The sequence below is a fragment of the Xenopus tropicalis genome, chromosome 1, assembly GCF_000004195.4.
Source record: "Xenopus tropicalis strain Nigerian chromosome 1, UCB_Xtro_10.0, whole genome shotgun sequence".
Taxonomy (NCBI): domain Eukaryota; kingdom Metazoa; phylum Chordata; class Amphibia; order Anura; family Pipidae; genus Xenopus; species Xenopus tropicalis.
The window spans coordinates 23826311-23843740 of record NC_030677.2 but is presented as its reverse complement, the minus strand read 5'-3'; the positions used below and the strand labels follow the sequence as shown (position 1 = coordinate 23843740).

The 17430-nt window shown below is 45.4% G+C and overlaps 1 protein-coding gene across 2 annotated transcripts in view; it reads left to right on the top strand.

Annotated features, from left to right (window-relative positions):
* Positions 1–8010: 8010 nt before the first annotated feature.
* The window catches only part of cpz (carboxypeptidase Z), a 49387-nt gene continuing 39967 nt past the window's right edge, over positions 8011–17430 (top strand). For both annotated transcript variants that reach the window (XM_012957091.3, XM_012957083.3), the window contains exon 1: positions 8011–8203. In XM_012957091.3, coding sequence (XP_012812545.1) covers positions 8101–8203 — 103 coding nt within the window. In that variant the 5' untranslated portion in view covers positions 8011–8100. The remainder of the gene's footprint in view (positions 8204–17430) is intronic.

The following is a 17430-nucleotide window of genomic DNA, read 5'->3' as shown; positions in this document are numbered from 1 at the left end:
ATAAAAAGTTTTTTCAGAGCGTTTCTTATCATTGGCGTGAAGATTTCTTGCCTCGGATGGAGTTTTTGAACAGAAATCCAAGTAAAGAAAAATCATAAATATAAAAATCTTCTATACAAATTCATAACCACAAGAGTCAAAGGAATTCAAAGGCAAATATTCACCCCCCCATGACTGCCATGACTACCTTCTTGACTTCCACTCCTTTGAACCAGCAACAAATAAACTTGAAGCAAACATATCGGCTTCATGAGAGCATAGAGCAAATGACTGAAAGTCAAGTGTCCAGTCTTAATTGGTGCCAATCCCTCTGCACAGCTCTGATTTTCAGCATTGGCACAGAGGGGAGCAGGGGAGGGAAAATTGCAGAGGACCCCTGGTTAATGTTGGCTTTTTGTTCTCCATTAATACTGTTAGAGCTAGGTCATACACAGTTATTTGTGGTGGCGATCAAAACACTGTCCCCACCCTGGATCCACAGGCCCCGGTCACACAGAGCATTTTTGAAAATATATGGATCCACTGTAATACGCATCACCCTGTACCTGACAAATCACAGCTTTGACCTATTCGAGCAGATCTGTGGAGAAAATGCTCTGTGTGACCAGGGTTGTAGCATTAAGGCTAATGGCACACAGAGCCTGCCATTGGCTTTTCTACACCTGTATTTGTTACCCAGAAGCTGAGGCACTCCCATCTGCCCCTCTGTGCACTGTGTGAGTGAACAAATGGAGCAGACTGAGCACAAAAACATTCTGCAATTTCATGACAAAATCCACTCCATCTTTGAGCTCAGGGGCTGATGCCTTGCCCGTCAGTGATCCCAGCAGGAGGGGATAGGAGTGCATCTGATTTTCCTTGCCTGATCATCATCAGCCCTGCCTGCCATATGTCCACATGACAACATCATGTAATATATAATATATATATTAGAGATGCACTGAATCCCATATATGGTACGGGATTCGTCTAAATCTGAGCCATTTTAGCAGGAATCATATTCGTCTGAATCCAAGAGCCCGGCCTAACCGAATCTGAACCATATTTATTGGAGAAGATTTGCAATGTGTGCATCTGGGTTCGGATTCGGTTCAGCCTTCCTATCTTCCTATTTTCTAATAGCAGGGTTGGAAATTTTAAAGAGTAAAGGGCAAATTGTAGACTCTATCTAGAATCTGTGCCCTAAAGTAGGACAGGCCAGATGATGCTATGTTGTTGCCCCTCACTGAAGGTTTTTCTTCTTTAATACACATTGCACATAGTTGTTCCATGACAGCATTCTGAGAAGGATTGTCTGAAGGCAAAGGGTAGTTCTATTCCTTATTATATACTGTACCTTCTGGCTATTATGCTGTTAGTAAGTTCCATTACCATGTACATCTGGAAATGCAGTTGCAGTTCCTTCAATTTCCCTGCAGTCAGTTGCATGTAAAACCACTTTCTTTCTTTCTAGGTACTTGCGTCAAAATGTATAGTTGCAATTAATTGCTTCCTGCCTACCATTCCAAACTGGGCACTGCTGCAGCTATTGATGCAGGGGAACCCTGTTGATACCTACACCCCCTGACCAGGCCATTGCCCCGGGGTTCTCTCAGTGCCCTGTGTCAATCGCTGGGGTTCCATTTCGCCAAAAGAATGGGGTGCACACATCACTCACATGGCAAACACCAGAAATGGCGGCAGACAGTGCAGTTGTGTCTGATTTGCCCAAATCTACAGTGTAACTCACCAACCCAGCTGGTAAACAATCTCCTAGAAATTCTATATTCTGAGGATTTCTTTGAATTGCTTTTTGTGAATACAGGAATAGCCATATTGTGCAACCTTTCCTGGAAAAAGAAGCATCTGTTTTAAAGTTTTTAAAGTTTTCTAGCACAAACATAATAGGGTCTGTTCCGTTACATTGCCAGAGTTGGCTGCCTGAGCTTCGGGGCTGTGGAACCTGCTAAATCTCTGGTTCGGTCAGGCAATAAAAATTCCTGAACCTGCTGGAAAGTATAACATGAAATTGTTACCCAACTCTGTAGAGGAAAAGGCAGAAATAGAATTTTCCTGGTCCTGGAGGCAAGTGGAAACAAGCATGATAAACTCCCAACCTAAACTGGCTCTCCAAACTAAATCCAACTTTTGGGCAGAAGAGCTGACAATTTATCACATTTTGCAAGAATGATAGGGGGCATGACCTAGCAGGGCACAGCATGAATTTTTTCATTACCGTATGGACGGGACCAAGAAAATATTGGCCATAGCTCATGGCACACAATAGTCTCTACCACAGGCGACTAACCTCTCTGAAATGCCTTTCCACTGACAACAATAGGAGTCTCCAGTGGAAAGGCCTATGTTTCACTTCGGCTTTCCAAAGGCACTGAGAAAACACTCAATGGGCCCTGGCGGCACAGACCCAATCCCTGTCAGCACTCCCCCGGCCGCCAGTGTCCCTCTCCTGATGTGTTTCACTTACGCATGATCAGGGGACAACGTTGGGCAGGTGGCAGGGGCCCCTGTGGGGGGTTAGGGGGGGCATGGCGTCCCTGTGGGGGGTGCAGAGCCCCTGGGGCAGCAGCCCCGGTGGGCCCTGAACTCCCCAGTCTGACCCTGCACAGGAGGAAACTTTGCACAATGCCTAGGTCTTTCCACTGCCGATTCCTATTGTTGCTGGCGGAAGGAAAGTCAGAGCGCTTAGTCGCCAGATGTATCAGAGATCTATGGCTCTGTGTGACATTAGGCTTACTTGAACATAAAAGAGAGATGATATTATATTAATTGGTTATAGTTTCTCCTACTGATTCCATACATACCAAACATCACTGCTGTGTGACCTGTTCCCATCTAATAACCCAAGTACCTAAAGTCATGTTTGGACTCGTTTGATAGGCAATATTGTATTAAACCGTTACATGGTTTTTGATACCGTTGGTATGACAGGTATGGATTTTGGGATAATAAATGTGTTTATTTTATAATGTGACCTCTATAGCACCTATGAGGGGTTTTGATGCAAACTTTCACCCCTCCAGGGAAAGGCTCCTATCAGTCAGTTACAGGCAGGGCTCAGTGTAAAGCACCACAGCTTGTGAGACCTTTGCACTTGGCTGACCTTAGGGATCACAGGCCCGTAGGCATCTGGTTTTTGGTATTAGCAGAATGATTTTTTAAATACTTTGGCCTTCTTTATTAACTCTTACAGGCCTGTATCGTGACAGTAACGGTCGGTAAATTTTACCAGCTAGTTACTGCTTAGGAAAGCATCAACGTATCTCTCTCATGCCTTACAGCAGGATGGGGTTTTGGAACTCAGGTTTTTTTGAAACTTTATCCCTAATCCTAAGAAAGATGTCTAAAATCGTTCAGACCCCCATTTGAAGTCTGGAAAGAGTCAGAAGCAAAAGGCACTTAATTCAAAAATTATAAAAAATAAATAATGAAGACCAGTTGAGATGTTGATTAGAACTGGCCATTCTGAGTGATTCCCTTCATTGCCACAGAAAGGTATTTTGGCATTAACAAAGTTATTTTAGTTCTAAACAACTAGTTGCTGCTACAATGCTCCTTCTTTTGATTAATTACAGTGTAATATTGACAAGCAATGACCTGCATACATAGTAATGACACTACTATAAAAGCAAGATGACCGAGTTAGCACTGGTAGGGGTAGGGCATCTGCAATTATGCTGGGTGGTAGGGGGTGCGGCACTTAGCCCCCCAATTGCATGTAGGATATGAACAAATCAGCATGTAAGGAGAGGGGGGTCTGTGAAGGATTACTGTATTGTGTAAATAAAGTTGTTGTAGGTTTGCATAGGGGAAAAAGGAAATTATGAGGAGTCAGTTGTGTGTAGGCAGGGTCGGACTGGGAGGTACAGGGCCAACCGGGGCAGCCGCCCTACAGGTGCCCCCACCCCCTAACCCCCCCCCCCTGCTGAGCCTCCCTAACCCCCCACCCAACGTCCTCCCCTGAGTGCGCGTAAGTTTAATGCGCCAGGAGAGGAACGGTCGGCCGGGGGAATCCAGCAAGGGTCAGGTCTAGGTCTGCCGTGTTTTTTCCCGGTGTCCCGGCGGCCCAGTCCGACCCTGTGTGTAGGTAGGGAAAGAAGCCAGACAGAGGGATAGTTAGAACTGTAGAATAAGGAATATAGCTGTGAAGTGTTTAATGTGCAAATAAACCTCTGGTTAAGACTTGGAGCCTTCCATATCGTCTATAAGATTTTACAAGCAGCTTGGCTGACCTGATAGGGAACTGAAGCTGCAGGGCTGTGATTGGCTATCCCCTTCCTACTGGGACTATGAGGACACGCCCATCCCTCATTTGAAACACAGCAGGGACCATAGCTCTCTATGGAGAGCTCCAATAAAGGGGCAATTTTAGCCCAGAGTGAAACCAGCACCATATATTATTCATTATTACCTACATAATTGGGGGGGGGGGGGGGTTGGTTCAGTATTACTATTCCTTTAATATTACATTTGGAATAACAAATGCACCCATGATGTCAGCACTTCCATCCCCCCCCCCGCTGCGAGAGTACGATGATTTATCCAGACAAGCAAGTTAATTGGCATCCCCTAACAGCTACAAAGGAACAGTTACTACAAAAACCTTTACATTATTCATACATTTTGACACATCAGTTCTATCTGCACCTGGAATAGGAAGTCTTTGAAGAGGAAAGAAATATTGGAGAGAATAAACTGTTTTGCACATGTTCCTTGTACTCCAGGGCCCCAAGCAGTCAGTAGAATGGGGACAATGGCACCGGTTTGGACACAATAATGAATGGAATTATACAGACAATTGCATTTATTGTAGCACATGTGGCTGGGGCTATATATTAACCTTATAGACTTACCCACAATTCACAGTGTGTATGCACAGGTTTCCCAGCCATTTACACCAGGGTCAGACTGTGTTGGTTTTTTTTCATGGAGTCCCACTGGCCCAGTCCAACCCAGACTCGCTCCCCATCTGAAACTATGGGCCAGGGAGATATATAAAGTACACAGGGTTGCAGTGGAGGGCCTTACAAATTGGGCGGGGGGGCCCTGAGGGTGTGTGGGCGCCCCCAAGGTGGCAGCCTCAGTGGGCCCTGGACCCCCCCACCAGTCGATACTAATATACACTGATGACTTACACAAGCAAGCTCACCAATAGGAAACAAAGGTGTAAAGAGAGGCCTGACTGGTGTTGTGCATGTAAAGAATAATGATAATATGAGTAATGATAGAAATGACTGGACCCCTGTAGGATAAATTGTAATTCCAACAGTGAATCTAATCCCAACATCAGTGCCAACCTTACTAACGCTCTTATGGCAGAATGGAAGCAAAACCCAATACTAATGTCCCAAAATATTGTGGAAATCCTTTCTCATTTGAGCAGAAGCTGTTTGGCAGCAAAGGGAAGCGCAATGTCATATTAATGCCCTTTGGTTCGGGAATGAGATGCTGGGCAGGCTGGATACTTTGAGTTTAGGGCTGTTATCAGTGTTATTATAAGGCAAAGTTATCATAGCCCTCACCCCAGTTATTAGCCAACTGGTCACCTGGGCCACCAAAGCAATGGGCCCTGCCAAAAAGTAGAGAAACCCCCCCCCAAAAAAATATAGCCCACACACGCTTCTTATCCTCTCAGTCAAAAACCCACCCATGATCAGCCCAAACCCCACCCATGATCAGCCCAAACCCCACCCACTTCCTTACAAGCCCCTTGTGCAACCTGCCATTTCCATCTCTCAGGGGCCCCTTTTAACATAGGCCAGTGGTTCGCAACCTGTGGGTCAGGAACCGTTTGGGGACCCTTTCACAGGGGTCACCTAAGACCATTGGAAAACACACATTTCCGATGGTCTTAGGAATAATTTTATGGTTCGGGGTCACCGCAACATAAGGAACTCTATTAAAGGGTCGCGGCATTAGGAAGGTTGAGAACCACTGCCATAGGCCATCAGACTGTAGTACCCTGCCTGCCCCCCATAGTGACTTTAGTTTATTCCCCGTTACACAGTTCATCCCATTTACTTGCATTACACAGAGCAGTGTTAGTATTATCCCAGCTGGGATTGTTACAATGTGCCCATACACATAGGGGCCGCCACAGAGATAGAGCTTAGTCTGGCAGAAAATCAGGGATCTGTACGATGTTGCCACATGTGCCGGCAGGGAAGGGGTTACACACAGACAGTAAATTACAGGGAATTGTTGCGGTGCGGGGCAGGGAGTGATTACATACAGACAGTAAATAGCTGTTGAGCAACAGACAGGATGGGGGGCAGATCCCTAAGGCAAAGAATGCGCCTTCTCTCCCAGTGAGACTGCTTGTCCAGCCAAACCCTGGGCGCACATCAAACGCAGCCCGAAATGCCCATAAATTCCTGCAAGTAACAATCTGTGGGAGGTGGGAACGTTCGGATCCCCCCGAAGGGACGTGCACCCCCATCAGTTCCCAGGCACCCCCATCAGTTCCCAGACACCCCCATCAGTTCCCAAGCACCCCCATCAGTTCCCAGGCACCCCCATCAGTTCCCAGACACCCCCATCAGTTCCCAAGCACCCCCATCAGTTCCCAGGCACCCCCATCAGTTCCCAGGCACCCCCATCAGTTCCCAGACACCCCCATCAGTTCCCAAGCACCCCCATCAGTTCCCAGACACCCCCATCAGTTCCCAAGCACCCCCATCAGTTCCCAGGCACCCCCATCAGTTCCCAAGCACCCCCATCAGTTCCCAAGCACCCCCATCAGTTCCCAGGCACCACCATCAGTTCCCAAGCACCCCATCAGTTCAAAGGCACCCCCATCAGTTCCCAGGCACCCCATCAGTTCCCAGGCACCCCCATCAGTTCCCAAGCACCCCCATCAGTTCCCAGACACCCCATCAGTTCCCAAGCACCCCCATCAGTTCCCAGACATCCCCATCAGTTCCCAAGCACCCCCATCAGTTCCCAGACACCCCATCAGTTCCCAAGCACCCCCATCAGTTCCCAAGCACCCCCATCAGTTTCCAGACACCCCATCAGTTCCCAAGCACCCCCATCAGTTCCCAAGCACCCCCATCAGTTCCCAGACACCCCCATCAGTTCCCAAGCACCCCCATCAGTTCCCAGACACCCCATCAGTTCCCAAGCACCCCCATCAGTTCCCAAGCACCCCCATCAGTTCCCAAGCACCCCCATCAGTTCCCAGGCACCCCATCAGTTCCCAATCACCCCCATCAGTTCCCAGACATCCCCATCAGTTCCCAAGCACCCCATCAGTTCCCAGGCACCCCCATCAGTTCCCAAGCACCCCCATCAGTTCCCAGACACCCCCGGCCGTTCCTAAGCACCCCCATCAGCTCCCAGGCACCCCCATCAGTTCCCAGACACCCCGGCCATTCCCAAGCACCCCCATCAGTTCCCAGGCACCCCCATCAATTCCCAGACACCCCCGGCCGTTCCCAAGCACCCCCATCAGTTCCCAGGCACCCCCATGAGTTCCCAGACACCCCCGGCCATTCCCAAGCACCCCCCATAAGTTCCCAGGCACCCCCATGAGTTCCCAGACACCCCCGGCCGTTCCCAGGCACCCTCATCAGTTCCCAGACACCCCCATCAGTTCCCAGGCACCCCCATCAGTTCCCAGACACCCCCGGCCGTTCCCAGTCACCCCCATCAGTTCCCAGACACCCCCGGCCGTTCCCAAGCACCCCCATCAGTTCCCAGGCACCCCCAGCTGTTCCCAGACACCCCCATCAGTTCCCAGACACCCCCGGCCGTTCCCAGTCACCCCCATCAGTTCCCAGGCACCCCCGGCCGTTCCCAGACACCCCCGGCCGTTCCCAGGCACCCCCATCAGTTCCCATTCACCCCCGGCCGTTCCCAGTAACCCCCGGCCGTTCCCAGTCACCCCCATCAGTTCTCAGTCACCCCCGGCCGTTCCCAGTAACCCCCGGCCGTTCCCAGTCACCCCCGGCCGTTCCAGGCAGCGCAGTGTAACTTGAGCCGGGGGGACGCGTTTCTGGCAACACGTGAGCGATCTGGCGCTGCTGCCGCTGCTACTTAGTGACTTGGGCGCTTTGTGCGCACTCCGGGCTGTGCCACATCAGTCTCTCCCAGCTCCTGACAATGCCAGCCGGTAGGATGGCTCTGCTGCTCCGGGGGCTGCTCCTTCTCACTGCCTGGCAAGCAAACTGCTCCCCCAACTGCCCCCCTGGGGACCGGGCACTGGGTAAGGCACATACTCTTCTATATACTGTATCTCCCTCTCACTCACTTTCTCTATACCATCCATATATATAGTTTGATATTCTCTTTATCTGTACTTGGAAAGAAGGAGTTGGGTGGGGGAGGGAAATTAGCCCGGGGGCTAAATGCTACAAAGTTACACCTTTCCCAGTTCCCACACATTTGCACAATACACTGCTACTGAGTTCATTACACTTTTAGAAATAACTGGACCTCACTACTTAGTTACCAGTGTGGCTTGCCCAGTACCCATGCTGTTACCCCATTGCCCACCCAGGCCCCCAGGGCACCAACCCTACAGATTAGGGGTTTGATGAGAGAAGTGCCAGCTCACCTATAGAGCACCCTGGTCTCATTATTATTATGATTTTGTGATCCCCAAATTAGACTCTTTCAGGTCCCCTTACAGGACACCTGCCTGCCTTGGTGGCGGCCCTGACTGCCAGTCTCTAACTGCTAGTACCAGGCACAGAAACATTTAAACTAATCAAATGCAAAGATTTTTCCCTACAGTTTGCTACCCTATTGCTTAGATGGATCAGGTGGAATTGACCAATATTGGAAGACATGCAACCGTTTTTCTGATTTAAAAAATATCTTTTTTCCGCCCCTGGTAACGCGTGGTGCAGCCACCTGAGGCGAGTCTCTCAGCTTGCCTTATGGCAGCAATGCCACTGGGAACACCAATGGTTAACTGATTTGTAGGGCCATAGACTTGTCTGGCGCTTCATGTAATAACTAGTCCACAGACCAGTGGTTTTATCAGTGCTGGTTGGCCCTTTGCACCTTATTTAGTTGGTTCCATCTCCTGAAACTGGCTTGTTTAGCCCTATATACACTCTATATACACTGCCTATATACACTCTATATACACTGCCTATATACACTCTATATACACTGCCTATATACACTCTATATATACTGCCTATATACACTCTATATACACTGCCTATATACACTCTATATATACTGCCTATATACACTGCCTATATACACTCTATATACACTGCCTATATACACTCTATATACACTGCCTATATACACTCTATATATACTGCCTATATATACTGCCTATATACACTGCCTATATACACTGCCTATATACACTCTATATACACTGCCTATATACACTCTATGTACCCTGCCTATATACACTCTGTGTACACTGCCTATATACACCCTATATACACTCTATATACTGCCTATATACACTCTATATGCACTCTATGTACACTGCTATATACACTACCTATATACACTCTATATACACTGCCTATATACACTCTGTATACACTGCCTATATACACTCTATATACACTGCCTATATACACTCTATATACACTGCCTATATACACTCTGTATACACTGCCTATATACACTCTGTATACACTGCCTATATACACTCTATATACACTGCCTATATACACTCTATATACACTGCCTATATACACTCTATATGCACTCTATGTACCCTGCTATATACACTACCTATATACACTCTATATACACTCTGTATACACTCTGTATACCCTGCCTATATACACTCTGTATACACTGCCTATATACACTCTATATACATTGCCTATATACACTCTATATACACTCTGTATACACTGCCTATATACACTCTATATACACTGCCTATATACACTGACTATATACACTGCCTATATTCACTCTATATACACTCTATATACGCTATATAGCCAGGAGTGCTCAACATGGACAGAAGATGTGGTGTTTCACCTTTTCAAGTGGGCTGCCTGAAATAACATTTGTCAAAACCTTTGCTCTCTACACAAGGAAAACAGGAAATCTGGGTGATTTAAGGCCTAGAAATTGCCCCCCATTTGTTCCATTTAAATAAATATAGGCAGAGAGTGAGTCACATGAGTAAACAAAGTCCGTCAGTGCTACACTGAAACTCTTGTTTAATTGCAACAAATGTCTGTTTAGTGTTTGTGCTTCTAAACAGCAAGGACACTGCCCCAGAATCCCATGATAGCTATAGACAGGATGGAAAAGCATCTCAAGCTCGCCATTGTCATTGACAATGTATGGGATTTAATTCCCAACTCAGGTTAGGGCAGAATATTACCATGCATGTGGCCCTCTGTTCCCATCTCTTTTGCAGATGCCCCCCCTTTAATTCAGTCAATGGCAAAATGATCTTACCAGCCCAATTTAGATTACAATGGGCAACTGGTTGTATATATATAGTTTATGTATGTGAGTGTATAGATTGGTTAGTATAGGTTGTGTGCTGGGTTTACTCGGATGGGTTGAACTTGATGGACAATGGTCTTTTTTCAACCCTATGTAACTATGTAACTATGTAACCTTACCAACCAAGTGGATCTCTGTGAGCAATTTACATTCATTTATTTTTCTCTTTCGCTTCAAAGCTTTTAAGCTGTTTATAAATGGCCTCACACCTTTCTCTTCTGGGCATGGTGCCCTGCTCATAAAAGAGACCAAAAACCTGACATGGCCTGTACCTATCTCTTTCCTGAGTAGAGCAGCGTAAGGAATGTTCACTGTTTTCCTTCTGAACATGTTTTCCTCATCTGTACAGTCAGAAGAACTTACCAGCTGGTGGCGCTCTTGTTACAAAATTCAATATATTCATAGTTTATAGACACATTAATAGCTGCCCTATGCTTGTGAACGTTCAGCGTATTTAGGGGCCTAATTATTATGCTGTGTAAAATGAAATTAGCTGAAGAAACCTAGAATCCATAGGCACAGACTAATGATAATTTAGGGAGGTTTATTGTCCCCAAAAAGAGACCATGACAAGTTCTCCAAAGCCAAGCCTTATATTGGCGCCTCCCCAAACAGTAATTTCCGCCTCCTCCCCTGTTAGATTCACTGCCATCAAACAAAACTGTGCTGCTGTATTTGTGCAGTCACATGACTGCCAGAAATACAGTTTCTCCCCAACCACAAAGCGTGACTGCAACGTTTCCATAAAGGCATTATTTTATTTCTCAGTACAGCTCAGTAGAACATTCCTCATTTTGCAATGAGATGTAATTCAGGTGTTTCCGTCATTTTGTCCACTGCCTGCAGCCTCCTGGTTTAATCCTGCTGTATATTTGCTTTGTATCATCCATTTTACTCTATGTGTGTACTGTCACCTACTTTTTAGCTTAGATCCGTTACCTGGTTCAGTCGCCAAGGAGCGCTCGCTTCCAATCTCATATCTCCTGCCTGTGTTTACTTAACTAGACTGGGCTGATTATTTCCCAGCAAGAATATAATGTTTCAAGCACAGACATCTAAGTAGCAGCTGTAGTGTCCAGAGGATTTCAGACTTCATCACCTTTAGAGAAAGTAATCTTTGAGTTTCATGTTCCATTTGGGAAGCAATAAATCCAGCGCAGGAGAAATAGGAGACAAGCTCTAAAATGGGATTTAACAAAAAGCGTTAATAAAGACTGAATCAGCCCATGAGTGCGCAGTTCTGAATGCAATTAGTAATGGGTTTTACACAAAATGCTGTGTTCACTGCAATTGCAGGCAATGTAGAAAACGTGGGTATGCTTTTTGGCAAATCCATTATGAGGAATTGTGCAAATATTGAGCCAATTCTGGTGTTTGGCAGCAGTATGACATCTAAGCAGAGTTCTTTAGGCACAAGTATGCTACGTATATTAATACAGTTACCGTATATACTCCAGTATAAGCCAATCCGAATATAAGCCGAGGTACCTGATTTTACCTAAGAAAACTGGAAAAACCTATTGACTCGAGTATAAGCCTTGGGTGGGAAATGCAGCTGCTACTGCTAAGTTTCAATAATCAAATAAATAATAAAAGGACACTCAGCGTACACACACGACGGTGGTGCGCGCAACAAGCACATTACATCTTCAAATCCATATAAGTCGAGGGTTACTTTTTCAGCACATTTTTGGTGCTGAAAAACTCAGCTTATACTCGTGTATATACGGTAGTTTGGGAACCCTGGTGACTCTGAGGCCCCATCTCCATCTACAGGCACCCTTGCACTCGATTTGAAACAGAAGGCTGGGCAGGGGCAGCAAGGCCGGAACTAGGGTAGAGGGGACACTTGCATGTACCTTTCTGACTGCCCCTAGTCTGGGCCCTTACCCCCCCCCCCCACTCACACTTGTCACTCTCCCCCCTCAAGATGTCTCTGGAGAGGGGGTTGGTGGCTGGGATGCCTAGGGCACCCAGCTGGCTTGGCCCGCCTTTGGGGGCAGCTATGTGGAAGTGCAAGGAGTGTGAACAGCATCAGTTTGTGCAAGGACTGTGACCATTTCTGCATTTATATAGGAGTAAATGGCCCCTGTAATCCAAATATAATATTCCTTCTATTCCTATTGGGAGTAGCACTACCCTGCAGGTTGGTGCAAGAGCTGCACTGGACACAGGGGGTAACTCTTGCCCCCAACTCAGAGCCCCCAAAGTTACCAGGGGTGGCAAAAAGCTGCTCCTGGTAACATTAAGAGCCTAATTTCCGGTTCCACAATTGTGCTCTCTACGCTAGTGGGCCAAGGGGGGCGGCATAGGAGGTCCAAAAACGCCCCTGACTGGATATATAGGAAATGAGGCTGAAAAAAAGACAGATGTCCAAGTTCGAGCTATTCCTTTGACGGAACCTGCCTAACTAGTGGCTGCTACATAGGCATCCGTCCCTTTCTCATTGTTTCTCATCATTCTCAATCTACTGGGATATTCCGAAAGTCAGGAATCCCACAGGCCTAGAATATCCTGATGCTGTAAAAAATACTGTACATCTCCTTCTCACAGTGGGTTGGTGGGGCAATACTAATGAGTGGCATGTATGAAGCTGGGGGAACTAATTAATTAGCAGGGGATGTGGCTGTATATTGAATAGGGCTCCTTATTTCCCAGTGCGTCACATTTAGAGATAGACTTCTCGTGGCAGGGAGTCACTAATGACCCTACGGAGTGGCATTGCTCAGATAGAAGGCTGATATTGAGATATTTATATATATTTTAAGGTGACACTCGAGGTCACACTAATCTTGAGAAGTTGATGGAGCTGCTCCGGCTGCTTATCCTTTTTTATTCTCAGTTTAAATACCTTCTCACGGATGAGATATTTGCACTTTCTGAACCTATTGTCCAAATAAATGAAGGGAATAGAGTGGATTTGGATACTGAAAATACTGAATATTGGCACAGGCAAGGATACATAGGACAAAAAGCACTTTGTAGTGATGGAAAAAAAGACAAATAAATCATCCCAGGGGAACTGCAGATTGTTCCAGAATCAGATGAAGCTGCTGATATTTTACTGGTTACCACATCATTGGCACATCAAGTTCTCTTTACTTTTGTCCAATAGTAAAAAAGTAAAAAAAAGTATAGTCACATTCTACTTCCTGGTTTGTCCGATCACAATGTCAGCAGTCCACTGAAATCCTCTGTATAAACAAACCCTTCTCTTCCCCTAGTTGCTGCCTTTGTTAAATGGGTTGTTAACCTTTAAATTCACTTTTAGTATGATGTAAAGAGTAATATTCTGAGATAATTTGCAATTGGTCTTCATTTTTTTATTATTTGTGGTTTTTGAATTATTTCAACAGAATTTCAGCACCTACCTGGTCGCTAGAGTTTCAAATACCATAGCAACCAGGCAGTGGTTGTGGAATATGAATAGTAGAAAGCCTGAATAGAAAGACAGATAATCAAAAGTAACAATAAAAATAGATTTTTAGCTGCCCGGGTCAGTTATCCCCATTTGAATGCTGGAAAAAGTCAGAAGAAGTTGGCAAATTATTCAAAAACTATAAAACATAAAAAATAAAAACCAGAACTGGCCATTCTGTAGCAAAGGGGAACTATTCCTTTTAGTTTTAACATAAGTAGCGGCTCATTATACAGCAGGCTGCTGATTGTGCTTGGACGAACCAAGAAGTAGGCTGTGACTTTGCTTTCAAGTTCACTCTTTGCCCTGTTTAGTGCAAAACATAACAAAAAACTGATATTTCACTTGTTTTCCCCTGGAGACTGTGGGGGGGGGGCATTAAGTGTTACAAATGCAGTTTCTGCTTTGTATTAAAGCTCGTTGTTCTAAACTACCCGGCTATACAGTTTCTCCATCAGTTTTGCCCTGAGACACAGGGGATGGAAGCTCTATCAGGAGTTGGGTGAAGCGGTTGGGGAAAGGTAAGGAGGGCATAAAGGGGGTATAATCCTATTTATTTACTGTCATTAATCTGTTGTGATGCAGAATGCACTGGTTTCTATGCTGCTATGTAATGTAAATCTCAATGAATTACTTTTTAGTTTTGTATCATGACATTTATATTCCATATATTGTGAGTGGGTCCCTAAGTGACAGCAGCAGGGTCGGATTGGAGGGGTGCAGGGCCCACCCCTGGAGCCCCTGTGACCCTGTGCCCTCCCTAACCCCCCACAGGGACCTCCACCACCCATCCAACTCTCTCCCCTGAGCACACTTAAGTTAAACTTACTTTCAGCACATCAGGGGAGGGATACCGGCAGCCCGGGGGGTGCTGGCAGGGATCGGGTCTGGGTTTGGCGGGGCCCACTAGGTGGCCCAGTCTGATCCTGGACAGCAGCACAGAGTATGGGCAGGGAATCAGCAGAAAAGAAGATGGGGGGCTACTGGGGCATCTTTGGGGGCACAGACCTTCCCTGCTAAAGGGCTGTGGTTGCCCTGGGCTGGTATATTAATTGTGTAGCATTTCCAAGCTAATTCTTTGTTGAGCTTTAGTTCTCACTTAAGAAATTATTTACACAAAAAGGAAAGGGTTATTTGAAGAAGCGCAGATCTCCTGCCCCACCAGTGAGCACCAGTCGCAGCGATGATGTGGAACACATAGATAATTCCCTGGCAAATCCTTCCTACAAACACTACACACGTGCAAGGGATACCGTGCCAATCGCTTCTGCAATAGCAAAAGCCGCTGTAGGTGCCAAGTCTTGGGATTAAGGATGTGTGTGGTTTTCATTTAAGCATTAAATTTGTTTTCAGGATAGAGACAGCGCTACCGATATTAATATGTATTATACAAACAACCCAAATCATTGGATTTGTTTTAGACATATGTTTCTGTTTCTGAAGGTCCAGAACTCTGTAATCGTGAACAGCAAAACACCAAACTTTATTTTCTATGTTTATATTTGTTGAGCCAATATTTCATAATAAATAATGAGCTCTGACTGTAATTCCTCTTCCACATCTTCATTCTCTCTCCAACATGTATTGGTTGTTTAGATGTAAGTTACGCCTGCCAACTCTGTTTTTTTGGGGACTCACAAGTATTTTTTACCCAGCAGGACCGGTACCTGGATGAGCACTGTAATGAAACCCATATTTAATGGGGTCCTATTTCCCAGGCTAGTGGTTCTTATAGCATTAAAATGCACCAGGCTACGAAAATAGCCACCAATTTATATCTCCCAGCATCCCTAGCACTGACTGATATTTGCACGTGCCAATGAAGTGAACAAGAAGAATAAAAAAAATTCACTGCGCAATTCAAGCCAGGGACATATAGGAATAAGGGATGATGGTGGTGAGGCATTTTGTTAATTTTTTTTGCCTGGGATGGAGATGGAAGAAAGATGGAGGGGTTGCATTACACTGTGAGCCTGAAGGGGATGTGGAATAGGTTCCAGTGAGCACACAGGCAGACTATCATTCCTTTCAATCAGTATATTTGTTTCTGAAAATTCAGTGTTTATCCACCTTTTCTACGTAAACTCATCTGAAAATAGAAATGTTCTATTTCTACCCAATGGCACATACTAAAAAAGTATATTTTTATAATAATGATTCCTTTGGATGAAGTAGGGTTTTACATATGAGCTGTTTTATGCAATATATTGCGTACATTGTCCAGGGGTATAGTTTTCCTTTTATAGGCTGAATAGTGTGCCTCCACAATTGCACTGCATTCATTCAATTCATTCATTTAATTACATTCAGTTTAATAAACACCATAGAAAAGCTCAGGTCTTCTGGCTAAATACATTTTGCTATTAGTTTATGGAGCTCAGTGCAAAAATGAAGTATGAATCGTTGTTAAGCTTCTTTCAGAGCATGATGAAAATGAAAAAAATTAAAGCTTTAAGGGGATAATGTGACAAAAGGTGCAAAGTTTGCGCCAGCCCTATAACCCACAGCAACCAATCAGCTGTTTAAAAGTAAACACTTCCTGTTTAATGGTGGTCGGCAGGTCATGGATCGGGTTATGGATAAGGCAGTTGTGGGTCGGGTAGAGGGTCAAAGCAAGTAAAAACGCCAGCTTTGGGTCTGGGTCTCAAATATTGGTTCTGTGTACGACTCTACCCCTATACATCCTCAAACTATTCGCCTCATCATTGGGACTTTTTGCTTATGGAGGCAAAGTGTGTCGTGTGTAGTGCATTTCATAAGGTTGCCACCTTTCTGGGCAGGGGGAGTGGTGGTTAGTGGGCAGGCTTATGATGTCAGGGGGTGGACTATGATTGGCTGATCACCGCGCCATTCAAGGAAAGTCCTTACCAGATTTCCTAATTTGACACAAGTAGCTCAATATTGAAGCTCAGTATTTCCCAGTATTACTGAAACCAAGAAGTGCAAGCTAAACAGAAACATACTGTAGCTGTAAAACTTGGTTATTTTTATAAATTACACTCAAGTGCATCATTTTGGGGGTGGGCATGGGTTTGTAGTCTGTCAGTTGGACATGATCTCTTGGGTGCAAACGATAGATTGCGTGTGGGCAGAAAGGGAGTCCTGTACTTCCCTCCAGGCAAATGGCGGGCCATGAAGTTGTACAGTATGTGTGTCTCGCTACCCACACATATCATATCTTTACTAAATGATTTGCCCACTTGTTGTCTTTTGAGCATCTTTATATGCATGAATTGCCCTTTCAGCACTGGCCCCATTATTTCTGAGATGTTCAGGTTTTTCCAAAATCAAAACTCATCTTTATCCATTGCCTTGCAGACTTGCTTGTTGTGCACATTATTTGTATTCTGGCTGATCCAGTGGTGCTTGAGCTTTATCTGAATGACAGATGGCCTAAATTCCCTGCTAGAATCCTCAGTTCTGAGCCTGAAAAACAACCTCAAATCTCGGGTTTCTCAGTCAGTTCTCCTCTATTTACAATACAGAGTTTTATGATGGTGGTGACTGGATGATATTAAGTTGCATTTTTTACTCAAATATTCCTCCCTATTGTCATTATTTTGGCA